Here is a 27,168-nt window from a genome sequence, read left to right on the forward strand (position 1 = left end):
TAATAATAATGGCATATTTATTGCACAACATTCCCATAAAATTGGGAAATAATAATTCAGAAGTACAGTGCATATTATGTACAAAATGTGATAACATAGATAACACAAGTATTTACAATTACAACTTGCACGCCCATACATTCTAAATAATTTAACAATATTATTTAAAAATATATATATGTTCAGTCTCTTTCTTTACAAATCGCAGTGACAGAAGGCTACATGTACAGCAGCCAACAGTTATTAAAAGAAGGACATTAAAAATGAGCCCACAAAAGCAACACTCCTATGACACATTTTTGTATGCAGCATGCCACATGTCAATTAAGACTTTAGTACATGACATATCCAGCTATCAATAACATCCAGAAATACAAATTATGTAGTTATGCAGCAACTGTGGTACAAATATCAGAAAAAGACATCTCTTTTAAAAATTGCCCTTTGATGTATCCCACACAACTATATTCCCTTATATAAAATGTACGTACTGTAATGTCTATATTTTTTACTTGGAAAAGGTCTTGTATATTCTTGTGTGTATCAATCAGCCTGTTTTTATGTCGGTAGAAAACCTGAAAGTCGAAACTTGCTGTAGAAATGTTAATTCTGCAGACGTGGAGGCACAGTATCTTTAAAGCAAAATAAATCCATTAAAGAAATGCTCATTTAGCATAATATAGTCTGGCGAATAACAAAAATTCAACATCCTTGAATCTTTGTTATTCAGGAATCCCCTGTTATGCCTTGTGAAAAGAGAAAGTGTGTTTTGCTGCAAAAGCAGTTTGTTAAATGATGAAAACAATTCGGTAGCTAAAAAAAACAGTGAGCAGTGACAAACCCTCAGTGCAGCCCTCTAGAGGTCAGAAGTAGTATTGCACTTTTGAGACTGTCAGGAAATGCCATAACTTGATTTTCAGACTCAGATCAACCTTCTAGCACTGTATAAAATGAACAAAGAAATGAACAAAGTATTATTTTAAAAGTCAACTCTGAACTGCATCAAAACGATGTGCAATGCTCAGGGTGTAAAACTTAGTTCCTTTGATTAAAATCCAAAAGAACACCTATATTACGCAGACATGGAGAGAACTACCCAATACATCTGAAACTGGCAACTGATTATAACAGAATATTACACAATGTGGAATTGAAAAATACAGTATTACACACATTTAACAGCATATCCACTTGATTGCAGGTCCATATGTTAGAGCAAGGGTTTTCACAATGAATAGTCGATGTGTGTTTAAGGGTGGTGCACGAACATGTTCTTGTTCAGATGCTTTATACTGTATGTAGACGCATGATTAAGGTTATCAGTGCTGTTCAAATCAGAAAAATGAATAGGCTGGTGTTTTAATCCTCTTCCTTTTTTTGCAACAGCGTTCAAAAGAAAAGTACCTTTTTGCAGCTCTTCTTCTTCGGCTAGCTCTTTTATAAAAAAATCTTTATTTTTACAGTGTAAACCATCTGAAGAGGCAAAATAATACCTCAAACATTCAAATCAATGAGGACACAGTCTTCCTTTTGGTAGCTACTCTTTCCTGGTATGAAGTGATAGGTGATAGATAGAGGAACATGCTGTTTCCCTTCCTCTGTCCCAGGTCTCTTCTCATTCAGGGGATCTCTGTTACTTGCTTGTGTGCACTGCACATCAATATAGCTCAGCCTCCGAATGCAGATGGCTTGGGATCAGCATGTTCAGTCTAGATTGCAGCTGTATCCCAGCCATTCCTATGGTTTCCATTGAAACAGTTTCCATTTCTGCCTGCTGGCGATTTACAGCAGTATCTGAGCCACGTAAGGAGAGTGAGTACTTGCTATAGCTGCCAGCAAAGGAAGATCACCGGATTCAATCCTAGAGAGTAAATATGAAAAATGACATAAGTTATCAAAACCGGTGATAAGAATATCATAAAGACAGCACACAAATTTGCTTTAGAATTATTTGGAATGAGACGGTTATATATTTTAAGGGAAGCAGGCCATTCTGAACTGTACAATTATTTCAACTTCCATCTTAAACAGAAAGGGGGGTATATCTGTAAATTAAAAAAACAGCAAGATATAAAATGACAAGCTGCATTTCTGTGGCTTCATTGTTAGGAAGAGCAATGTGATGCAGCGTGTTCTACTGAAGTGTTACTGTGTATCTCTGTCTGTCACTAGAAGCACAGTTTAGACTGGAACGTCTGAAAGGAGAGAACTCTTACCCTAGTACCATTCCCAGTTCCTTCACATGCACTCGCGTCTGCCCCTTTAGGTATTCCGACAGCATTTTACTTTTGAAATATAGCTCCTGGAGTCTGTCTTCAAGGTGCATAATGCACTGAAAAAGAATGAACAACAGTACAATAAGCATAAGACTAAATGGACAAAGTCAAGACAATGTGATGCACTTACACCTTTAGTAAATGGATCTCAAGTGCAATGATACTGTTCTAGAGCTCCTAACCCTTAACCTAACAATTTAAAATAACCAAGACTTTGCATAATAATACACAATTATACAAATGTTAGGTGATGTAATAACATTCTTATAACTATATAAACTACTACCCAAATATACCAATAACTAAACAGTAATCTGTCCAACATGCTTCAGAATGGAACATTCCACTGCAGTTTCTTAATGGTTTCATTGGGATCATTCACCTTGGACCCTACTGCTCACTGCAATCACAGCTGTTGCATCAGCAGACTGGGCACATTGTGTTCAGTGTGACATGACATAATGGGGAAAGGCTGTTCTGTAAAACGCATTCCCTTTGTCAGTCGATGTGTAAGTGAGTGGGCATGCATGGAAGGAATAAAACGTACAAAGTTTGGCGACAGATTGAGCTTGTAAAGCTGCAGAGTGGACTGCAGGAGGTTTGAGACGAGGCTGGACACCAGGACCTCCTGTCCCAGTTTGTTTTCCGGCATACGTCTCTGGCTGCTGGCCACCTGTACCGTCCACTTCTCAACGTCTGCGACGATGCAGACAGCCTCCGCAATGGGCTCATCCAAAACTGGGTGCTGAAGAGGAGGACAGAGCATTCAAGACCAGAGCCGTGATTACAATCAAAGCCACTTTCCATCTTAGAAACATGCTGTTTGTACACTATGTACCGCACTCTGGAGTGAACAAGCACTCAGCTAGCAGAAATGCCATTCTAGAATGTCTTAATATATATTCATGTTTAGGTGTTTTTATACAGTATGCCAATTACTAAAAATCTATTATTTTATATACGGGTCAAAAGTGTGAAATCACAAGCCTCAAAAATTGGTATCCACCTTTTTATATTTAATATATTATATAATCATGTTTGTATTGCAACATGTTTACAATGTTTATTAATCCAAATAAATATTTTAGATAAAATAACAGAATAGTAAATAAGTTCTATAAAGCAGACCAGGCATCGTTGACATCAATAATCTTGCAATTTGTAAATTGTCTTGCTTATTAAATAATGGAATAACTGAGAGATGTACTTGCCATTTCAATATGCAACAACTAGAGAATAGGCGACTGTTTACCTGTACAGCATGGGACAAATCTGCCATTAAACACTGCTTCAGCTTCTCGTCGCTTGCTATTCCATGCAGAACGAAGTCAGTCACATAAGTTGGGCAGTAGCCACCAAACAGGGACCTTCCAAAGTTAGCAATGCTGGGCTTGCAGAAGTTGGCTTCAACTAGTTTAGACCTACAGCATAAAAGAAGCAGTCATGAACAAAACATATGTCTGCAGGCCTGTATACTTTCAACACCGTCTGTCTGAAAGAGCAAGCAGTGTTCATTTAACCACACAAATGATGAATTGCACTTGCTTTTCTTTGTTTATTAAGTACCTTTGCAGCACTCTCACGTATTCCTAGCATACGAAGTAGCGCTCTTCAGGAACTCGCTAATTTACTATTTCCAGATTCCCTGCCTTCACTTTAATGACTGGTGCTAGTGCTTTTCTACTTCGACACAGTGTTTGATCTGGTACACTATAAAACCACATGTGTCAAAAGAGGCCCTTTTCATCGGGAGACCGTTCTTGCAAAGGTAACTTAATCACGTTGTATGATTAAAAAGTCACTGATGGATTGCATGTGAGCCAGCTACTAAAAAAATAAGTAAATAAATAAATAAGTAAGTAAATACATTTTTGTAAGATATGCTGTTACTTATCATATAGCAGGCATTAAAACACACTACTATCGTTAGATGTTTTTGACAGGCAGATGGCATACACTTCTAAACAGCAGCATTCCATGTATGAAAAATTAAGTGTAATATATGACATTTAACATTATAAAAATGTCTTTAAATGCTCTTTAGTGACTACTTTACATTCAGGTTCTCCCCCATTTAAACTGCTACTGGTTTTATAACAAAGCTGCTAGTTTTACACGTGGCTGCTCAGCGAAGTATTTCAATAGCCACCAAAGCTTGATTGAACCAAGCTGGGCTGCCTTTCACTGGTATAATTTATGATCCTCATTGGGAACGGCTTTGTGTTAAACTACAAGCTCAGAACACTTGTCAACTTAGAATCAACCTAAAGAATTAGGTTGCATTCCAACCTCTTTAGTATAGAGTATGTTCTTATTCTGGCATCCCATTATTACCAACACACACACACACACACACACACACACAGTATATTTCTACATGTATCTTAATACTCATACCCTGGAAATGGTATCTCCACTTCGTCCAGCCATTCTTCCTGTTCCTCTCCACAGCAGCTGCTGTCATGTCTCGGCAGGTCGTGGCCTGTGTCCTCACTGTCGCTGTCCCCTAGCGCACTATCAGAGCTCTCGTTCCTCGGGATGTCCCACTCGGAGAGTGGGGTAACCTTCTTCAAATCCAACTGGTCCCCTTGGGGGACAGTAACAGAGATTACGATCCCTTTGTCCTGCTCAGCAGAACAAGTTTGACAAAAGCTCTGATTTCTTATGTCCATTGCGCTGCAACTACACCGATTGGTAGGGAGTTCACTTTGCCCTTGGCTTCCAGTGAAACCAGTTTCCGAGCGATCCAAGTGCACTTTGTTTTTTTGTTCAGGATCGCTTGGATCCTTTAGTTGTAACACGTCATCAATAGTCCTGGTTTCAACTGGATTATCATCCGTAAAATACTCGTCGAACATGTCTATGCACCCTTCATGGGGAGGGTCCCACTCAGGGAGTTTGCTGGCAACACGAAGTAGCGTTTCTTTAGCCTCGCTGGTTTTGTTTGTTTGGTCCTCGGACGCTTTCTTTGTCTCAGGTGTCTTCAGCTCAGTGCTGCTCTGCTTCTCCTTCAGTTGCTTTTTGTGCTTTTTAATTTGCTCCTCTACTTTTTGCCTCCTGATTTCCGTGTCGGAGTCTGGCGACATTGAATCTCCAATCAGAAAAGTCACTTTGGTGGAAGGCTGCGCGTCATCAGATGGAAAAGTAGAAGGCAGATGCTGACCTGGTGGCTTCTTTTCCACTGGGATTCCTGAAGACCGTAACACCTTGATAGACATGCTACTAGCCTCAGCTGTCTCATCACCGCCCCTGGCTTCTACATCTGTCTCGAGCCCAACTGGCAGCACCGAGCCCTGGTCCCTCAAGGATGATCCTACACACACTACCGTCTCCATTTTTGTTTCCAGGCAACAGCTAGCCATCTTTTTATACAGTTTAATATCACTGACGTCTTCCGTGCGAATTACTGGCAGCACTCTATTTTCGAACCCACTTTTATTCAACAGGGATCTGAGAGCACTGTTAGAACTCTTTTGGCTGCATTCGTTTTCTTGGCTTGGGTTATCAGATCCTACACTCCCTTGCGTGGGATGTGTGCTGCTTTGGCAACTGTTTTCTGAGCTGCAGTTTTCTTCCCCTTTAGTCCCTTGGGGTCCAAGGCCACTTCTGTGCTTATGCATAGTTACAAGTACATAATCCGAGTCCTCCACCTCTCCTTTCTGCAGTGATGTTGTAATGAGAGTCCCAGGCATTACTATTGCTTCATCTTCCCCGTTCTCAATCAGACGGTTCTCTTGGAGCTCCGAGCACCGAATAAAATAGGTGAGGAAGTAAAGCAATCGCTGAACAAGGTCTTGTTTTTTGCCAACAACCACAGTTCTCGATAGTCTAACAGGTGAGCCAATAGCACCGTACAAATCACCTACAACAGGAATGAAAAACACAGTACAATCACATAGTGTAATTTGCAACTGTTAATCATGATATTAAAATTGTGAAATAAACCACGAATTTACCCTGAATATAATGGTTCAGCTTCTTGTCCCCCTGAATGTGTCAATTCAAGAAGTTCCTGACTTTTAATAAGCAAAAACAAAATAACAATTGAACTTTTCTAATGCATTCACCCGGATATCCACTTGAGGGCAGCAGTGACCTGCCAGACTTACACATCAGGCTTTATATTTTGACATCTGATATATCAGAATAAAAATACTGATTCTTAAAACTAAAATACAAACATTTTAATTTCTTGGGACCAAATATGTTCCAACCCAGTTACCCAATGTTTTAGGCTCCTATTCCTGTACGTGTCTCCGGTTAGTTTGAAACCTGAACCTCTTGTGGGAGGGTACACTTGCTGGTATTATGTTATCCAATGCTGTGAGTCTTGCTTACCCAGCTGTGCCCACAGGGGGTTATACGGGTGTGTCTTCGCCAGCATGTCCACGCTCTGTGAGGAACGTTTCTCCAGAAAGATTCTAATGAGAGGCTGTCCATTTGGCATGACCGTGGGGACCCAGGCCAGGTGGTTAGTAAGTACTGCTGTGAGCAGCGCTGGCAGGAACCTGAGAACGTAAATAAAATGTTAACTAACTATGATCTGACGGTGAATTGGGGAGGGAGCACTACAATGTGTTTCTGTAGAAATGATGTCTATGTGGTTTCGGGGCACACAAAAGCACACACGCTACTCAACTGGTTCTTGGTTGCCTGTTCCATCAGGAAAGCAAACTCGCTCATAAATTGGCGACAGAGCTGGTTCTTCTCTGGAGATCCGGAGATCATGGTGAGCCACACTGGCTCTGCAATCCGCGGCATGGTGTACAGGTTACAGATGGTCGTCCTGCACACAAACAGCAATGTCATTGTATCTTACAACACAGTGCATAGGGCGCAGTCTGCTGACAGAAACACAGGACAGAGGCCCTTGATTGCATTTTCCATCTATGTGTACTAAATGGAATTAAAATGAATGATAGTGTTTGAAAATGAGGCATAAAAAAATGAAGAGCCGTTTTAATTGGTCTTATCTGCTTGCCACATTCAAATACAAAATCTCCCAAAGGGTCGACCAACAAGCAGATTTTCAGTTGTCTTTAGTTAAGTAACAAGCCTTTAGCACTTGCTCTCTAAATGAATGTCTGGTCTTAAAGTAAGCAGCTGTTTGGGAAACAGGGAAAGGGGCTTCATCAATCTGATTTCCAATTAGGAAACACAGTTCTCTGGCATTCATGATTTCATATACAGTATACAGAAAGAATGAAACGAAGCACTGCTTTCATATCACACGTTGTACATCTCTGCAACACTTCTAGGAGTCTGTTTTAAATCGGTTAATACATCTATTTACAGTAAATGCTCATTATGCGAATAACGCAAGTCGTCTTATAGCTTGATGTGCCTATATTGCTTTGTACTGCACTTTTCTAAGCACAAGTCCCTTTAAATTAAAAACAAACTGCAGCCTTGTAGTTCCAATGCGGATTTGAGAGTTTGACGTTATATTTAGCCACGGATGGGAGATATTAAAAACACGTGGATGTTCCGAGGAGATGGATTCCATCTCGTGGCCCTGACAGTATTTACTATTCTGGTAGCCCTGGCACTGTCTGGAACTGATAGTGTTTCCTCTGAGAGAGATCAGGTTCCCTTGGCAGGCCGCCAGCAGGCATGTGACTGCAGCAAAAGGGAACCCTTCACCGCAAACATGTGAGCAGTGGCACAGAAACTCAGGAGCAGACACACAGCCTCTTCCACACGCCTCAGATGCAGACACACAGCCTCTTCCACATGACTCAGGGAGCTACCAGCCCTTCAGCACGCAACGCAGCAAAAGTTGCAGAACTCGCAAAAACAAACTGGGCTTTCTATTTACCTTTTAGAGGAAAAACACACTGACAAAAGTGTGTGCCCAGTGTCGACAGCCTCAGGCATTTCAACTTGATATTGTACTTACTCAAACTGCAGACTGAATTACTGTCTATTCATGCATTTTGTTACAAGTCAACAGGCTTATTATTTTCCATTGATCTTTACAGAGCCACGTGTTTGTTGCTGATAAATGATCAAAATATCTTCAGCGTGCATATTTCTGTTAATGTGACACCTGTTACTGCTTCACTGAATCTGAACCTCTAATGAGCAGAGGGATTTACATGAGTCCCTCCCTAATTATATATAAAAAAGACACTTACCTAAATTCATTCAGAGCATCCACAATCCTGTTGTAGGCCAAAGCCCTCTGGCTTGCATCAGCTGATCGTCTGCTCATTTTCATAGCCTTTAATAAAAACAGTGTCAGGGTCAGGTGATAAGTGCTTGATCTGATAAAACACATTGTACTGATATCAAAACGGCAACACTGCGGTGTACAACATGTGCTCTATACTGGCAAAAGAAAAGAAAACCTGTTGCTTAGACCACAACATCCTGACAGTGCAGGTCAAACTGGAGAAAAATCAGAAGCCAGGTCAATAAATTAGTGCAGTCAAGAGAAGCTGTGTGGAAGTAGGCTGATATCTTCTTTCCGTGACTGCCAAAATAACCCAAGACACCTGACAATGTTAAAAGGTACATCTTATCTAGCAGCTGTAATACTAATTTGTATGCCACGTGTGTAGGGCAGGAAGGCATCTGCTTATCTAATGATGTTTTCTAAAATAAAAGCTATGCAGCAGCAGCAGCAGATATACAGCAGCACAGGCAGCCCCTGCTTTATTATTTATACTTTCCCCCAGCTCACAGCAGTGCAGTCTGATCTCTTAGCACTGAAAGGGAGAAGGGCTGGAACGCAGGCAGCTGATACCAGGGGACAATTAATCAGAAACCTCACCCGAGGGCTCTGTGTGTGTGTGTGTACAGTGCCTTGCGAAAGTATTCGGCCCCCTTGAACTTTGCGACCTTTTGCCACATTTCAGGCTTCAAACATAAAGATATGAAACTGTAATTTTTTGTGAAGAATCAACAACAAGTGGGACACAATCATGAAGTGGAACGAAATTTATTGGATATTTCAAACTTTTTTAACAAATAAAAAACTGAAAAATTGGGCGTGCAAAATTATTCAGCCCCCTTAAGTTAATACTTTGTAGCGCCACCTTTTGCTGCGATTACAGCTGTAAGTCGCTTGGGGTATGTCTCTATCAGTTTTGCACATCGAGAGACTGAAATTTTTGCCCATTCCTCCTTGCAAAACAGCTCGAGCTCAGTGAGGTTGGATGGAGAGCATTTGTGAACAGCAGTTTTCAGTTCTTTCCACAGATTCTCGATTGGATTCAGGTCTGGACTTTGACTTGGCCATTCTAACACCTGGATATGTTTATTTGTGAACCATTCCATTGTAGATTTTGCTTTATGTTTTGGATCATTGTCTTGTTGGAAGACAAATCTCCGTCCCAGTCTCAGGTCTTTTGCAGACTCCATCAGGTTTTCTTCCAGAATGGTCCTGTATTTGGCTCCATCCATCTTCCCATCAATTTTAACCATCTTCCCTGTCCCTGCTGAAGAAAAGCAGGCCCAAACCATGATGCTGCCACCACCATGTTTGACAGTGGGGATGGTGTGTTCAGGGTGATGAGCTGTGTTGCTTTTACGCCAAACATAACGTTTTGCATTGTTGTCAAAAAGTTCGATTTTGGTTTCATCTGACCAGAGCACCTTCTTCCACATGTTTGGTGTGTCTTCCAGGTGGCTTGTGGCAAACTGTAAACGACACTTTTTATGGATGTCTTTAAGAAATGGCTTTCTTCTTGCCACTCTTCCATAAAGGCCAGATTTGTGCAGTATACGACTGATTGTTGTCCTATGGACAGAGTCTCCCACCTCAGCTGTAGATCTCTGCAGTTCATCCAGAGTGATCATGGGCCTCTTGGCTGCATCTCTGATCAGTCTTCTCCTTGTATGAGCTGAAAGTTTAGAGGGACGGCCAGGTCTTGGTAGATTTGCAGTGGTCTGATACTCCTTCCATTTCAATATTATCGCTTGCACAGTGCTCCTTGGGATGTTTAAAGCTTGGGAAATCTTTTTGTATCCAAATCCGGCTTTAAACTTCTCCACAACAGTATCTCGGACCTGCCTGGTGTGTTCCTTGTTCTTCATGATGCTCTCTGCGCTTTAAACGGACCTCTGAGACTATCACAGTGCAGGTGCATTTATACAGAGACTTGATTACACACAGGTGGATTCTATTTATCATCATTAGTCATTTAGGTCAACATTGGATCATTCAGAGATCCTCACTGAACTTCTGGAGAGAGTTTGCTGCACTGAAAATAAAGGGGCTGAATAATTTTGCACGCCCAATTTTTCAGTTTTTTATTTGTTAAAAAAGTTTGAAATATCCAATAAATTTCGTTCCACTTCATGATTGTGTCCCACTTGTTGTTGATTCTTCACAAAAAATTACAGTTTCATATCTTTATGTTTGAAGCCTGAAATGTGGCAAAAGGTCGCAAAGTTCAAGGGGGCCGAATACTTTCGCAAGGCACTGTATGTGTGTGTGTGTGTGTGTGTGTGTCTGTCTGTCTCGTGCACGTAAGCTAACAAGACGAGACTGTAAAGCAAAGGAGCACTAAAGGGAGGTCATTTCGAAAACTCAAAAACCCAACGCGGTGGTATTACCTGTTCGATTGCACTTTTGAGTTTGTTCAAGTGGCTTTCAAACAGCGGGAAGTGAGAGAAGAAGAAGTCGTGAAACTTGATGTTCTCCTCTTCGTCTTGCGAGAGCAGAAAAATGACACCGATTGCAATTTTCTTTTTTCTCATGGCTCCGAGATTTGGACCACCGCTGTCATCAGACATGTTGAAACTTTCCTCCACTGACCTGGATATAATGCACAAACACACTATGCTCTTGAATGGGAATGAACATGTATCCTAATCCTCACGCATCGATTCCCAAGAGCCAATCAGGTTCTTTGGAATCCATGAACTCTCTCAATGATTCTACAGAAGTGCTAATCATAGCAGAAACGAGTCACACTTAAACAGGGTGTCACAAGGCAACAACATTAACATGTTTTTCCATAGAGGTGTCAGAAAGGTCACTTTTCACTTTCACACGGAACCTTTACATGTACTTCTGCTTCTTTTCAGCTCAAATACTTTCTGTGAAGTTTCCATGCAGTGCTTCCGAATTCTCAACATCAATGGACATTTATTCTGAATCCGATCTACATTACACTAAATTCCAAGAAGAAGAACAAAAATAAATCAGCTGACTGACGTGCTGTGAACTAGTAATGTTGTCAGGCTTCCTGCGTATTCCTCAAATAAGCAAAAATCTTTGTGCAATAAAGCCGTGTCATTCAGAGAATCCTTGTATAGTCTGAGCACATGTATTTTGCCATTTGACTTTCCAGTCTGAATAAGTGTTACACCAGACATCAAACCAATGGTAAGTGGATAGTAAATCTTAATGAAGATGAAGCATTTCCCCTACCATCTTGGGAAAACCCCATTTTCTAGGCTGGTGGTCTGACTGCGGAGCCAGCGCCTCTGATAACTGCTGGCACAGCTGCTAGTGAGAGAAGACCCGGGCGATGGGAACGGGGTAATCAGCAGGCTGCTTAGAGACGCTGCAAAAATATAAAGAAAAAAGTGGTTACAACTAAAATTACAACACAGCTCGGAAAGCACTGCCACAATGCCGTGTCCTGACACGCCTCCCACTTGCAATTGGAAGGACGGCACGGAGGGGGGAGCCTCCTATCAGTTCAGTTTATGGTATTTGTATATATTTAAGCACAAGATGGAAACTGGGGTCTATGGCTCTGCCAAAAGATCATCTTCCATTCTCAGATCTATTCCTGGGTGTTTGGATGAGCATCTAGCACCCTGTAGCACAGCATACCAACACCCTATCGCAAGCAATCTCAGGACAGGTATGTCTCAGTGACGCGCGTCCAAAGTGTTTTTCTTGATGTGCTGCGTGTGGAATACAGCCAAACAATGTGACACCTTTAACCCTTTCACTCCCCTCTCATCAAACCACTTCACACTCAGGCATCCCCTCAAGGCCCTCCCAACCTGGTTGAAAGCCTGTGCATTAGGCACGTTCACCAACGTAACTGGAGTCTTAATACAGTAGTGTGTGTAACACTGTTTTAACGCTCAGTGTTACTGTGGGCAATCAGGTATCTTGTGCCGACTTGTGCCTTATATCCCAACCAGCACACCACTATATACTGTATGATGCTACATCCTAGTTCTATGCCCATGTTCAATACAGAATACAAATACAGTATTCATTTTAATCACCCCTGGGTTACTGCAGTTCCCCAGGATATGCTTAATGAAGAAAAAAACACCTATAGTAGGATTCCAACACCATGAACTGTACAGTAGGTGTAAGAGGCTTGGTAGGGTTTGGAGAAGCTAATTTACTACATGCCTTCCACTTCTGAAACGAAAGGATAATGAATCCAGATCATAACCCTCCCAAACCATTCAGCACATCCGTCTCTGCTTCACAAAGGCTGAGAACTGAAAGGCAGGGGGGTGTTCAGGTCAGGTGTGAGGTGTGCGTCCAGCTGTCACGGCACTTTGCTAGCCCCCAATGTCATTGTCCCTCACCAGTATGATAGTACAGTGCGTATATATTGTGTGGTTCCATTACCAGATCTGGCTATTCCACCTTCTCTGTCTTCATGTTGACCTCCTCCTGGCATGTCCATCGGGTTACTGTGACCTACAAGGAAGATTGATCACAAGTTACTGAGATGCCGATTATGAAAGGATTCCATCTGACAACCACATCAAACCGAGCAATCACAAATGGAAAGAAAAACGTGACATTGTTCTCCCACCACCGTGCCAATCAGGACTTCAAATAACCCAATGAACCAATTCAATTACACTGAACTAAACAAAATCACCAGGTGTAGATGTGAAGCATTATCTATTGATAACTATCAATCAAAAATCCCTAACAAATAATGAAAGCGCTACATAGCTGCAGAAATAAGAACCTTTTCCTTTACTAAATTCAATCTGGGCTGGGAGCAAGTGATTTTGTCAAGACTTAAGTTTAGTTTCCCAGCCATGCACAGAAATGTTATGCTGCTAATTAAGAGCCTAAGGACTTGCTTTAAAACTGCAGTTCCATCTCATTGCAGTTACTGCAAACACGGTTACATAGTCCAGTCTTTTAAAAAAATAGAGAAGCAACTGTATCCTTGCAAATGGATTACAGGATGATTCCAGTTTGTATAAAAATAGTAGGTGCCTATTACTCGCTTAATGTTTTGCTTCAGGTGATTTTTGTTCTGTTGAAACACATAGGGGGGGGCAATCCCAAAGTTACTGAAGTAACACAACTTGAAATAAACAACCCAGTAAGTGAATTCAAGGGTGTTTTCTTAAGCTGTTTATAGTTTTGTAACATCAGAAAAACATTTCTCTCCTTGCTGAATAAAACTGTGCTAATGACACAAATACAGGGCTTGGTAAATCTCCCCCATGCAGTATTTCACACATTGCCAGTGTTATAATATGTTTCAGCAGCACAGCCAGAAAAAAAACTGTGTTTAACCCTTTCAGTCCTGAATTCTTTTTTATACTTTAGTATACATGAGAACAGGACAAAAACATTTGTTACATATATATATATAAACAAAACGATCAACACTAATGTTGCTCAGGTAATAAAACACATGCAGTGAACTATTTAGCAGTTTTGCAATACGAGCATGTGAGCTTTCGGAAGTAATGATTAATAATAATAATAATAATAATAATAATAATAATAATAATAATAATAATAATAATTAGTAGAAGCGGAGAATGCAGTGTCAAAGTGAAGTAATCCATTAGCCTAGTTTCTCATTTCCACAGCAGAGCCACATGCTACAGCAGAAATGCGGATGGTGCATGCAGAGACACACACACACACACACGCACACACACACGTACACGTCACACGGCATGTTGCAAACCTGAAAAGAAAGAGGCGCTCTTGATCAAACGGAGCGGGCCCTGCTCTGAGAACGCCCGCCTGGGGCTGCAAAGCTGAGAAAAACCTACACGGCAAAACGTAAAATAAGACATAAAATAAGGATTAGTGAAGCAGAAGGGGAGAGAGGAGAACGGGCACAAGAACCAAGTTATATCCCAGCAAAAATACAACTTAATACTGCAGAAGCAGTAAAGAAACAGTATGGATGGCTGGGAGAGATTGTTCAAGGGATTCCAATACATGAATCTTAATTATTAACTTAAATTCCCAATAAAAGAGAAAACAAATAGCTGAAAGGGTATAAACTAACTTCAGTACTGCCATATGCATTCCATGTTGTTATAATAAATCTGGGAAGCTATTATCGATCCTTCATATAGGAGCTGGAACCACACAGGACCATACAGTAGGAAGGTTTTTAAGCATTACAGAAGCAGGTCAACAATCTTTAAATGAAATGAAAATCGGGAAGTGCCTGGTTGATATTTAAGGATTTTATTAAGCAAAACTCTTCCAGCATCTCTTTGCAGAAAGACGGACCTCTATGCATGTCTGCGGGACAGCGATGTGGACACCAATCAAGCTCACATGGTTCTAAGGAGTTCTTAACAAACTGAGCAATCCAAGGTTCCTAATGGAAAAGTAAATCCAAAATTGCACCTTTCCTTTAGAAGATATTTATGTACATAATATAAAAACATTTTAATGAAAAAATAAAATAGAAATACGAATTTGGTTAGCACTTTTGTTCTGATGTTGAAAATCTGAAAACTTTACCTATATTTCCTAAAAGGCCATTCACCCCACTGTTGTGATCTGGCTTCAATGTGTTTGTGTCTTGGTTGATGAACTCCAGGCTGTCTTGTAATCTAAAAAAAAAAACGAGCAAATACATTTTGTCACTGATTTCATCTTGAGAATGATAAGAGTAAAATGAAAATGGTGACACAGGCGTATTTACAGAAAGCGCAATTACAGCTTCCATTTTTGACTAAATTAAAAAAAGTCATCCCTTATCATTATAGCACAGTGGAGAATCTGTTCCAGTATGTTTAACCTCTGACAATCAACTTAGGAGGCTGCAACGATCTCAACTCGTACGGTACATGTTTCTGTGCCATTAAAAAATAACAAGACTGCCCTATACAAAATGATCATTTAATCTTAATATAAAAACACGTGTACTATTAATTGCGATGAATCTGAAAGAGAAAGGACTCATCACTCACGTGTTGAAGCTGCCGTAAACACTGCTTCCAGTGCGGGCTGTAAACACTTTGCTGAGCATGAGCTGAGGAGGGGAGCTGCAGAGAGAAATAAGAAAGTCATTAGCAGAGACTTCAGCTTATCTTGCACTGTACTTTTAAACAGTAGCAATCGGATGTATTCATTACAAGACCTTTAAAAGCAATCTCACCGGATCTGATGGATCTTCAGAGTGGATCCTTTGTAACTCATTGCAACAGACCCAAACATCATTTCCCCCAGCATGTTGGCATCTGATGAACAACGCGAACCCTGGGAGGGAAGCATGATGTTAGATAGAAACTAAATACAAGTCAGTGTTAGCATTCTCCAGAGCGGCAGGAAAGATAACTCAAACCACAATCAAATCCAACGGGAATAAACTTCAACAAACTTCTTTTTTGTGTGTGTGTGTTTTATGTCCCCTGGAAAAGTGTTTTATGTCACGTCAGAAAAAGGGAGTTCTTCTGTATATGTGAGTTTGCATCCATGGCTGTCACTAGCAATGAGGACACCGAGGTCGTGTCCTTGGTTGTTTTTTTTGCATCATCAAGTACAAACGACTCCTGCATTTTCTGTGTTGGTTTGCTGTGTAACATAGATTTGGAGGTTGAATAGTAAATACCAAGCAGTCATATAAATACTGCAGCTATAGCTTGAAACCTAAGTTTGACCTCGGTAGAATGTCAGCTCTGGTTATGGCTGTTTGCATCTTTTCACAGTGTACAGCTATGGCCAAAAGTTTTGCATCACCCTATAGAATTAACTAATTTTGCATCCTAAAGTTGATTGAAACCTGCTGAATAATGTAACATTAACATATTGAATTACATACCGCTTTGTAGTTTTCCCATATATAAAAAAAAAATACTACTATTATGGCTTCCAGTAGACTTTTGCAATATCATTTTGTAGTCTCTTTGATTACATGATGTTATATAAAAGATGATGTTATATTCAATTATGTTCATATATATAAAACATTTTTTTTATTATTATTATGTCTCAATCCTAAAATTCTAAGTGATGCAAAACATTTGGCCATGGCTGTAAAAAAATAAATCAATCTCCTTGCTGGTTTTGCAGGCTGCCACTAGCAATTGGTCTCAGCTCTCCCGTATTCACCTGGTGTTTGTGGCCCTGCTCTTTGGAATCTGACGCAGTGGAGGAGGAGGAGGAGCTGTCCAGTGAGCTGGAGCTGCCCCCTGCTGGTCTCAGCTGGCAACACTTCCCAAACACCTTCACCTGGGCGTCGCTGCACAGCTTCTGCAACGTGATGGAAACCTCTGCAATTAGTTCATCATTACACAGATGGGACCATTGATAATGCCGCCAAAGTAATTTTAAATCATCGATTAGCCTTAATGATCTACAAGGATTTTGGTTATTATTTTGGTTTAAATATGTGTAATCAAAATGAACAAATTACAAAATCATGACAGATTTATTTATTTATTTTTGTAGAACGATATAGTATTAGCAGTAGTAGTCGTAGCAGTAGTACAGTCAAAATACCTACCTGCCTAAAAAGGTTATTGCACCATATGCTTTCTATGCTGTGGAATGTCAAACCACATTTAAGTGTCTATGTGGAATTCGTGCAATGTCTCGCCTCGCTAATGGCTCACATCAAACAAAATGTGTTTCCACGCCCTCACAGAGTACACAATGGCTGGAACATGTGAATGAGAATCATATGACTTCCACTGGAACTCGTGAGCTGGAATCTCTCTCTCTCTCTCTCTCTCTCTCTCTCTCTCTCTCTCTCTCTCATATATGGGACAAACAATGTCTCTAGCCAAGCAGCCTGTCATGTGAGAAAAACCACACTGAACACACAGTTCTTAGCAGTTCCACTTCAATACTGGAAACCAATCTGTCAGACTTCTACCCACAACATAGTGGACTGTACACAGTGCTATTCTTCTGATACATTACTGCTTTGTACTATTAGCCGTGTGCTTTATTGCATTTGATCTACAGCAAGAATGCACCAATCCCTACGTTTCTACCTCGCTTCCTAAAGAAAACCCAATCTGATCTAATCTTGTCATATTTGGAAATGATCATAAGATGATGTTTTCATTACTCATTTCTATGAACACTAGTTTGATGCAAAAGTATCTTCCCATAACTCCATAATTACCATTTTGAACTAAAAGTACTGTAAGCAGTCATTTCAACGAACAATTCACTGTATTGCACTTACATCACGGCTCATCATAAAATATGTGCAGCTCATTTAAAAATAAAAATAAAAACTGTATTATGGAAAGATTACTGAGAGTGAGACTGTACATCAGAATACAAGTATGTATTAGAATGCTAGTTCATGCATTTTCTTTTAAGCGATTGCTATTACTCCTTACCGAAACCGGGGTTTCTTCTGTCGTCTTCTTCTTTGCATTGGAGTCAAAGAGAACATTTCTCCCCCGTCTCTCACAGTCCTGATAGACGATCAACCTGATCTGGCTCGGGTCAAACTTCGGAGAAGTCCAGCTAAGAAAACAGAAGAGGATTTCTTGCATCGCTTATAACATGCACAGCCCTGTGTTACTTTTAACCCTACAGTAGGTCAGCTCGTATGGAATATACCTCATGTGTAGTGTAAGATGTGTATCTGACAAGCTTTCTGGTGTAATGGCACCACTTCTGATTATCTTTCCCTGTATTTTGACCCACAAGTATATTGTACTGCAACACTTTCCTGATCCCAAATGATCTAAATCATCTACGGAAAAAAAAATGAAAAGAATTCTAAAGCATCTGAAAGATCTTTGGGGATAAGGAGTTTACCAGTGTGTAAAGGTCTATTTCTGAAAGCCTTGCAAAAGCCTGTTGTAGCTCACAGAAAGAGTGACGTCCTATTCATCGGAAGGCCCTGTTTATTGGTAGGGATTATGGGTGTTGACAGGAGTGCAGGGTACAGTAAAGTCAGAATCCCAGACCATGTCTAAAGTTTCAGCACACACACACACACACACACACACACACAAGCACATTTCATCGCTGATGAACATTTAGAATAATCGGTTAACTGCATGACTTTTTTCCGTTAAAGTAAAGCGTAGATTCCTAGACAGTGAACTCGAATGGGATACATTGACTGGAAACATTGGTGGCATTTGAGGACTCGGGCGTGTTCCTGCTGCCTGGTGGCCTGTTATTAAGTTACCAAATAGCCTAAAATTGCAGACATCTGGTTCTCCAAGGTTAAATTAATGAATCCCTCCCATTTTAATCCAGTCATATTTCAAATGTGCAGTTCCTCTAAGGTTGTGTTCACATTGGGTTTGTTACACTCAGATCAGTCCCCTTGGTTTAAAACAATGAACCAGTCTGCTTGCTGTGCACACATACCCAGAAGACAATGTACTGAGTTCGCTTGGGTGTGCAATGGAGTTCTTTTTTGGTTCATTTGCATGTGTTTTCCAAAGATCTAGTTCTTTCAGGCATATTCCCAGTGAAGCAGCAGCAATATGACATACAGTACATTGAACATTGCTTTACAGTATTTCATTTGAAACGCAGCAACAAACTCACCCCTCCCTATGTTCAGTTTAAACGGTGTTATTCACAGTGCAATCAATGCCAAGACCTCCGGGATTTGGGAGTTTCAAATTGGTACTAATATGGGTTAGTACAGTGACTTGTGTGCCTATGCAGAATTGCTACTGTAGCAAGGCTATTTAGCATGCATCTCATGATACCTTTTCTAAGTGCAAGACTGACACACATTCCGCAATTTTGTGCCTGTGCTGTGTGTCGGCTAAACTCAAAACAATGTCTCACTGTTTCAGTAAAGGTCATGGTAGTAATAAACCATCTAAAACTGTTTCCATTAACTTCAGCAGTTCCCCTACTGCCACACACCCTGCTATTCAGAGTTACACCATTTAGTAAATATGCACTGTACTGTACAGCCCGGAATGGAACCTGCTGGTCTGAACACCAATAATACTGCTTTAAGTTCCCATGTGATGTATCTGTTACACCCCTATTCCCCAGTGAATAGTGCAATGCTTCATACACACCCAATAGAACAATCATTACTGGGGCGCTCTTTAAGTACTGTAGTCCATCAAAGCAAGCAGGAGGGCAATAAACAAGGGTATTGTGTTCAACAGCATGACTGTGAACCCCAGCCAGAAATCGCTTAAAGACTGATCACTTTCAAGCTATTTTTGCATTATATATATTTATAGTTTCTCCTAGTTTGCCTTTGCATGCCAACTTTGCAGCTCTGTCAGTTATAAAAAAGGGGATCAACTCAGGATACTAGACTAAATCTTGCTATGTTTTAATGAATACACCTTATAGTGACAGTCCTTTCAGAAATGTCTTCTTTTCTGCGAGTATCATTTTGAACTCTACCACGACTTGAACTGCTGTGATGTAATCAACCTACAAATAATGAATACAAAGAGATGAAGGGAGGCTGTTCAATAGTAAAATATAATATAATACTCTATTTAACCTCAGACAAGACTACAAATCAAGGCATGGAATGAAACATGGAATGTACTGTATCTGGATCTGTAAATAACTTGTGTAACAGAACACCCCTTCTGATTTTAAACACAACCTATTTCTTTAAACAAAATAAAAAGGCACAAAGCAACAACCTTACGGAAATATACTGGGTACCTGGGCATCTCTGTCCTGTTGCCAGTCCTTTCCAAATCCCCCCAAGCCACTCTGCCCGCTCTCTCGCTCCAACACCAGCTAATAATAGCTCTGAACTAAATTCATCCAAAAACACGAGACTGCCAGGTGACATCCAGAGAGCACTGGACGGAACTCAGACAAAAGGCTTGCCATGTTGCTGTAATCCAGTGAAATAAAAACAATCTGCACAGTCTCAGAATCTGTACAAATGAAGCATTCTCCTTGACTGTACAGCATGTGCATATAGTATTACACACATGCCTGCAAAGAGGGGACAAAGAAAAACGACCTTCCTTTTTTTTCTTCTAATATTTGTTATTGATTCTTCAAGCGCTGTCCCTCCATCTAATTCTGATTTGAATGCTATGAGGCATTCCGTGTTAGAACAGTCTAATTATGCTTTCTTCTCAGCGAAAGCCGATACTCAATTCAACCTCCTGGCCACAGCCCCCTAGCAACTGCGTCTGTGGCACCGTACACCCCTGCTCCAAAATTGGCAAGCGTAAGGAGAGATAGATGCCAGGAGAAGTAAAGCTACCTCCCCCTGCAAAAAAAAAAAATCTCCAACATTCTTTGAAGCTCCAGGGTGCCTGCGATGTGTGTTGCTGACAAGCAGGGCTAGGCGAGTAGAAAAGCAGGCAATAACAGCCATCATGTGACCCATAACAGTCACTGCCAGAGGTCTACCCTGAAACCTGGCAGCAAATCCTTGGTGCAGCAACCTCCTCCCCCACGTCCTGCTCTTTCTCCTCAACTTTCACAGCCTCAGTTTAGAAATAACATTTGACTTATTGACTCACTGAAGACATAACAGTCCTGACTGCTGTTTTAAAGCCTTGAATACTGGTGCACTTTTTCTTGAAAAATAAACAATGTTGACAATGATGATGTGCAATATGCAGGTGACTGACACGCAGATGCAGTAAGATAATGAGTCAGTGGTATAGGCTACCATACAGCAGATATACAAATTCTGTATAAAGTCAAGGGGCGGTATCCTTGGCTCAAGATTACAATCTGTTGTGTGTGGGACCAGCCAATGCCACCTTAATCAAATAACTTCAGTTCAAAGTTAAGTTCTTTATTTTTTATTATTATTCAACTTGAGTTTGACCCAGCAGTTCCAAGAACTCTCCATGCTACTCGAAATAGCACAGACTGAAACACGCCGACAGGCCTGACTGCACATTAGACTGACGAGTAACAACTCACTACAGTACAAATGCAGAAATTACCCTGCTGAAACCAGATTATGCAAGCAGCCACAGCATAGTCGAAAGCATGAAAGCCATGCAGGGATCGAAAAAGAAGCTCTACTTATATATATAATCCAAATGAATCGTTTCTCTTCATGCTTACTATTGAAGTGGCTAATGATACGTCTCCACAGTCGAACAAAATGGTCTGTATCACTGATACGGTCACAGGTTAAAACTATCTGGCAGCAAAACTGATCTCAACAGCAGCAATGGAACTTGACTGAGAGAATCGTAGAATGCAGCTACTGCAATATGTAAACAACTGATTAAAAAAAATATATATATATTACATTTATTTTATGGTTTAGCCACTTGTGAAGTCAGGAGGTCTGGGCTAATACGCAAAATTAATCCAATAAATAGGACTAGGAATTATGTCACTGAGGTTATAGCCTAACAAGCACTATGGCATGTTAGATTTAATATAGGGTTACTGTTAATTAAGACCCTAACATTTAATATGCATCTAATGATACCCCACTTATCTAGAGTCTGATCCCACAGCCAAAGCAAAGCATCTAGACATGGTGATATTCACGCCTAGACCCATGTCATAAGACAGTGATGAGAGCCAAGTGAATACAAGATGAGGTAGTCTTCCAATATTATATGTAATAGTCAACTTCACTGCAGTGCAAACAAGCCTGCAGTCCACTCGTTTGTAGTTTACAACCACACACACCACAGTGAACACAAAACACGTTCGTCCTCCCACGGGTTGTCACGTGGAGATACAGAAGCTGTTTGGATTTATTTCAGTTAACCTTGATGGTAGAACCTTTGGTTCTTTAGATGGAGCTTAATAGAGAGAAGCACTGGCATGACATGCGTGTGTGTGTGTTCTATCATGGGTTCAGGTATAACTAGAAATTTGGAGGGGGGTGAGTAAGGTAAAGCTCCTCCTGGCTGGATGAAATAGTGACGTAGAGTTAAAGGTTTTAGTAGAGAGCTACCCAAGGTTCAAAAAATCAAATTCTCTTACCTTGTTAATAGCAGGAGCTGCGTTTACACCACGTTTCAAAGACATTATGATCGGTAATATTGCACGCTAATAAACCGTTTAGCTACATTCAGGTCATGTGACTTGCCATACAGGAAGTGAATACAGAAGTTTCTGAAAAAATGTGAACGCTGTGAAATAATGATCTTCCACACACATACAAAAAGGTGAACAGCGAACGCTAATAGACAACGATGTAGTTACTGTTGGTACTGATTGTTCAAGCCAGTTCTGCCATGTAAAACATGGCAAGACTTGAATAAGTGCCAAGTAATTAACTAGACTGTGTTTGCAAGTGTTTGGATTTCTTTTCTTATACACCTGTCTGTAAGGTAAGCTGTTTTGAAACCCAGCTGTGCACTGCTAGGAAGTGTTGTTATTTTAACCATTAATAAAAAGTGCTTCAACTTGATTATTTGAAGTGCAAACTGCTTCTTTTTTTATTTCATGCCTTTGCCTGACAGATGTGTGGCTGTTTTGCTCTTAAGTAAATGATATGTAAAACTATAGTTGCAAAACTTGGGTTTTAGAAATGCTTGTCACATGAAATAAATGTGGCAATGCCAAACTCCAGAGCACTTCCTTTGAAAAACTGGTGCAGGCAGAAGCAGACCTCGTATTACAGGAATTAAAAGGAGCCATATTTTGAAACACACTAAATTTAGTAAAACAATTAATCATTTTCCTCTGAAAGTCAGATCTATTTTTGAGCAACGGACAAGCAATTGGGACAGTCCCAGACAGCACTACCATGTCTTCAGAAGACTGCTTTCAGGTTTAGTAATAGATCCGTCTTCTAATCTACTGTGAGTCTTTAATGATGCACTGGTCCAGATTAGGCTTTTGTTAAAGGGGGGTGTTTCCCAACTGACTTTTTTCCAGTAAGGTGCAGTTGCTTCCCCTCTACTGTAATTAGATGTACTCTCCCACGTGGTTTAGTTTTCAAGTATCACGTAGGGGTGTAACTGAGGAAATGCAGTCTTCTTCAATCTCTTTTATACTAGATATTCAAAGACTCTTCTCTGTAAAGCAGCCATGCACGTGTTCTCCCAATAGTGTTGTTAACCACCACAGACGTCTTCAACAATGTTTAGGAAATGACAAGAGTTGGCTTAAGTTATTCTTTTGATGTTTATTCAGTCAACACAGTTTTTGGAAAGTCAGCGTAGATCCAATCTTAATAAAGAAGAAAGTTTGTCTGTTCCTTTATGCATTCGGACCCCGCAGGAACCAGTGCAACCAAACTTTGCACGGCTTCCTCTTTCATCGAGGGGAAAGGCAAGGGCTATGTTTGGATCCAGAATTCTGACCTCCGGGGGTACTTTATTTAGTAACCCCATTGCTGGATCACTACAGTAGCCGTGTATCTCAAATTAAAGAAACCCACAAAACCAAAAAAATAAATAAAAAGAACACAAATTTAAAAAAAATAAAAATGGCAAAAACCAAAAAAAAAAGTTAAAAAAAAAAAAAAAGGAAAGGGGTCCGAGCGCATAGTACGACACCCAAGATCGGTAACTTTCAGGAAACCATAAGGCTACTGTTCCCCAATTTGGCATGCATGAAATACGGCCAATGGCAAAAATGACAAAAAAATGGGGTACTCAATGTCTAAATTCATAGCTGTATTGATGTTGCTTTTAGGAATGTTTCAGTCACGTGGGTGAAGGCTTTATTAGATAACAGCAGATCCCCCAGTATGCTTTATGATCAGGTCTGGTACTCATTTTTTGTTTACCTCTTGTCCTATATGTGGCACACTGTAAAACAATTGTTAATTTTGTAACATAAGAATGAATTGTGTTAAATAAAAACAGTGTAATTGGAACTCTAAACAAGTGGAAGAAACCACACATGTTCAGAATAAAGTACATGAACATGAATCAGCTAATTACAGCATGGGCGGAAAGAACCTTTTCCACACTATCAAAATCCATGCATTTGTCTTTCTTTTACAAACATACATCCTCTGCCTTAGGTGTGCACATACATGACAATGTGGATCAGTGTGAAAAAGACCATTGAACAGATAGCCAGGGATACGAAGGGCTGTGTATTCTTATCCTTTCAATTCCAATGGCATGTAACCTATTCCATTTAAACACTGTGTACTGTATTTTTATGCTTGTTTGGTGTGGGTTTTTTTTTTTTTTTGGTACTTGGATGTCTGTACATCAGTCACCCCCTCCCCCTCCCCCTGTAAAATATCCGAACATGATACAGTGACGAGCTTCAGCTTTTCTACGTCATGTTGTTAATTTAAAAACAGTAAACAGGTGCAGCATTGCTGTTGTAGAAAAGGACACAGGCACTTTATTATTTCATTTTTAGAAGGTTAAAACACAGTTTGCGTGAACTCGATGGTGTTTGAGAACCGGCCCTGTCAAAACTTTGAAAATAAAACACACAGTATAATCAGATATCCATCACTTAAAAAAAAAACAACATCAAGATGATATTACTGCCTGCAGCCAATGAAAATAGGTTGGCCATGAACACTTCTGAAAAAAAAGTTGCACAACAAACTACTAAAATAGTTACTAAACACACTAACTATTTGTTTTAATGAATAAGCCCATACAGTACATGCAGCCAGGGAAGTCCTCGGCTAGGAAACCCTGCAGCAAGTATGGTCAAGCAGTGCACAGGTTACACTTCCTCAAGACTGTAGGCAAGGCAACGGTAGCCTTGTGATTATGGGAATTGTGAAAAACAAATGTTTTAATTGCTGCAACCAATTTAATATATATATTACCTGAATATCAACAATAAAATAAAATGCACATCACTATTTTTAATACTGTATTTTTAAACAATGAACTTAGTTGTTGAGGTGTTCTTTATCAATTATTACCCCATCACGTCGGCAAATTGCAAACTTGTATTCTCATGCCGATTTAGAACTAAAGATAAAATAAAAAAATGAAACCGCAAGTAACTAAAAAGGGTGCTGGCAGCAACGGAAATCTTAAATTACTGGTATTATGGTGGGTGGACAGGATATGACCCATACTGTCATGAAAAAACGCATGCAAGTCAGTCACGTTGTGGGTTTGCTGGATTCCCACTATACCAACAAAACACACAATTACAATCCAGTATTTGTTCTAAGATTGTATTAAACACTTACACTTGCATACCCATTCATTTCTTGTAAAAAGTACTCCTTAATTCTGTCCAACAGATGAAAGGTAACAAACAGTGCCTGACCTTGGAGCACTTAAGTAAAAATAAAAAACATTTATTGGATGACGGCTATATACTGATCGAGATATGGTTTTACTCCACATACCACCTAACGAAAACACACACCCATAAAAGCAAGATTAGCAGATACAACGTGGGTCAACATAAGGAGATATGTGCAGCTGCACTATTCTAGAAACCTCATCCTGCGATTATTTTCTACCACGCATTGTGAAAAAAGACTGCAATATACAAACGGTACGTGCTTTTTGAAAGTTATATAACATATTGTAATTTAAACTTTCAGTTCGTCTATATATTATATTCACTAGTCATAAACAATAAGCTTATCTCGCGTGCTATCACCTTATCCAAACAAACGTCGATGCCAAAATAAAAGTAAACTTGCAATGTATCGATTAAAACAATTACCAGTTTCTATTCAAAATCAGCTAGAAAATACTACTCATTATTTGTGTGTGTGTGTGTATATATATATATATATATATATATATATATATATATACACACACACACACACACATACACACACACACATACACACACACTCATATATATAATATATATATATATATATATATATATATATATATATATATATATATATATATATATATATATATATATATATTACACACAAACTAGAACCATGACAACTTGTTACAGTGTTTCAAAAGACAAAAACTGCGACAGTGTCAAATCGCATCATTTTATTAACCACATACCTGCACGTCTGATCGTCTTTGGTGCACTTCGAAGGCGGCGAAAAACCACTTCTTTTATTTAAAAGTTTTTGGAACAGCGTCGGAGACATTTTGTACCAAAAAAAAAACCTTTGGTACAAAAATTGTCTCTCATCAATGCAGACCCACCTAGTTCCTCGGATCTAACTCCATTTGTGTCAGAGTCATATGACAGACATTAGTCACGCATACTGCCAGGAAACACCAAGAGATTTTTCTGATTGGATAACAGAAGAGCTTTCTGTTGCGTTTCCAATTGTCTGATTGGTTGTTATTTTGGGCAAAACAACACGTGATGTGCATAATTACTGTGTTGATGTTTAGGAGAATAGCTCAGATATACTGTATTAAGAATGCAAACGAGAATCCTTGATCCTCTTAAAAAGCAAATTATATATTGTACAGAAACTTATTTTACCTGTAAGGGATATGCATACCGAGTGTTCGGCAACAGAATCTCGCCGATGTAACTTTCCGAAGTGAAATCTGGCAACGTGGGCGGATCAATGTTCTCATAGCAGTATTTTCACCCCAATTGAACCCACATTCATACAAAATAAATACGGCATACTTATGTTTCAAAAGCAAACCCATATCCGATTAATTGTTTTGCAAAAACAAATGCATTGATATTTATCTCGTTGCTAATATTGTCTTATCCAAGGAAGACAACTTTACGTAGTTTTTGCTAGACAGTCGCTTCCTTTCTGACCACTGTGCACTTGGTGGTAACGGGGTGAATGCCATATGTAGAGGAAGGCAAAACTAAAATGGAAACCTTTATGGCTTTTTTTTTTTAACCCACTGATAACATTTTACAATTTAATATTTTCAACTTGGGCTTTTGAGTTAACAACCTTCCTATATATGTTAA

The 27,168-nt window shown here is 39.8% G+C and overlaps 1 protein-coding gene across 4 annotated transcripts; it reads right to left on the reverse strand.

Annotated features, from left to right (window-relative positions):
- LOC131699480 (folliculin-interacting protein 1-like) lies at nt 1–26,483 on the reverse strand. 4 transcript variants are annotated; one of them, XM_058996361.1, is made up of 18 exons: nt 26,277–26,481; nt 17,787–17,916; nt 16,543–16,683; nt 15,590–15,690; nt 15,402–15,476; nt 14,950–15,041; nt 14,153–14,236; nt 12,835–12,906; nt 11,659–11,794; nt 10,839–11,040; nt 8,414–8,499; nt 6,916–7,062; nt 6,615–6,784; nt 4,674–6,138; nt 3,529–3,697; nt 2,824–3,021; nt 2,217–2,332; nt 1–1,861 (listed from the first exon to the last, which is right to left on the reverse strand). In XM_058996361.1, exons 1-18 carry the CDS (start codon nt 26,363–26,365, stop codon nt 1,783–1,785), a joined length of 3,552 nt encoding a protein of 1,183 aa, XP_058852344.1. In that variant the 5' UTR covers nt 26,366–26,481; the 3' UTR covers nt 1–1,782. The 4 variants fall into 4 exon arrangements, with proteins under 4 accessions (XP_058852344.1, XP_058852345.1, XP_058852346.1 ...); XM_058996362.1 differs by lacking the exon at nt 26,277–26,481 and adding an exon at nt 20,065–20,474; XM_058996363.1 differs by lacking the exon at nt 14,153–14,236 and having other exon boundaries at nt 26,277–26,482.
- Nucleotides 26,484–27,168: the final 685 nt, after the last annotated feature.

This window comes from Acipenser ruthenus, chromosome 22 (genome assembly GCF_902713425.1).
Source record: "Acipenser ruthenus chromosome 22, fAciRut3.2 maternal haplotype, whole genome shotgun sequence".
NCBI lineage: Eukaryota > Metazoa > Chordata > Actinopteri > Acipenseriformes > Acipenseridae > Acipenser > Acipenser ruthenus.

What these genes read in the sequence shown, in the direction of transcription:
- LOC131699480 (XM_058996361.1), bottom strand. Translation starts at nt 26,365, where the DNA reads ATGTCTCCGACGCTGTTCCAAAAACTTTTAAATAAAAGAAGTGGTTTT. An exon ending in CAGAAGAAACCCCGGTTTCG is followed by an intron (nt 16,684 to 17,786) that starts GTAAGGAGTAAT and finishes ATCACGTTGCAG; the next exon opens with AAGCTGTGCAGCGACGCCCA. An exon ending in GAACTGGGAATGGTACTAGG is followed by an intron (nt 1,862 to 2,216) that starts GTAAGAGTTCTC and finishes TTTACTCTCTAG; the next exon opens with GATTGAATCCGGTGATCTTC.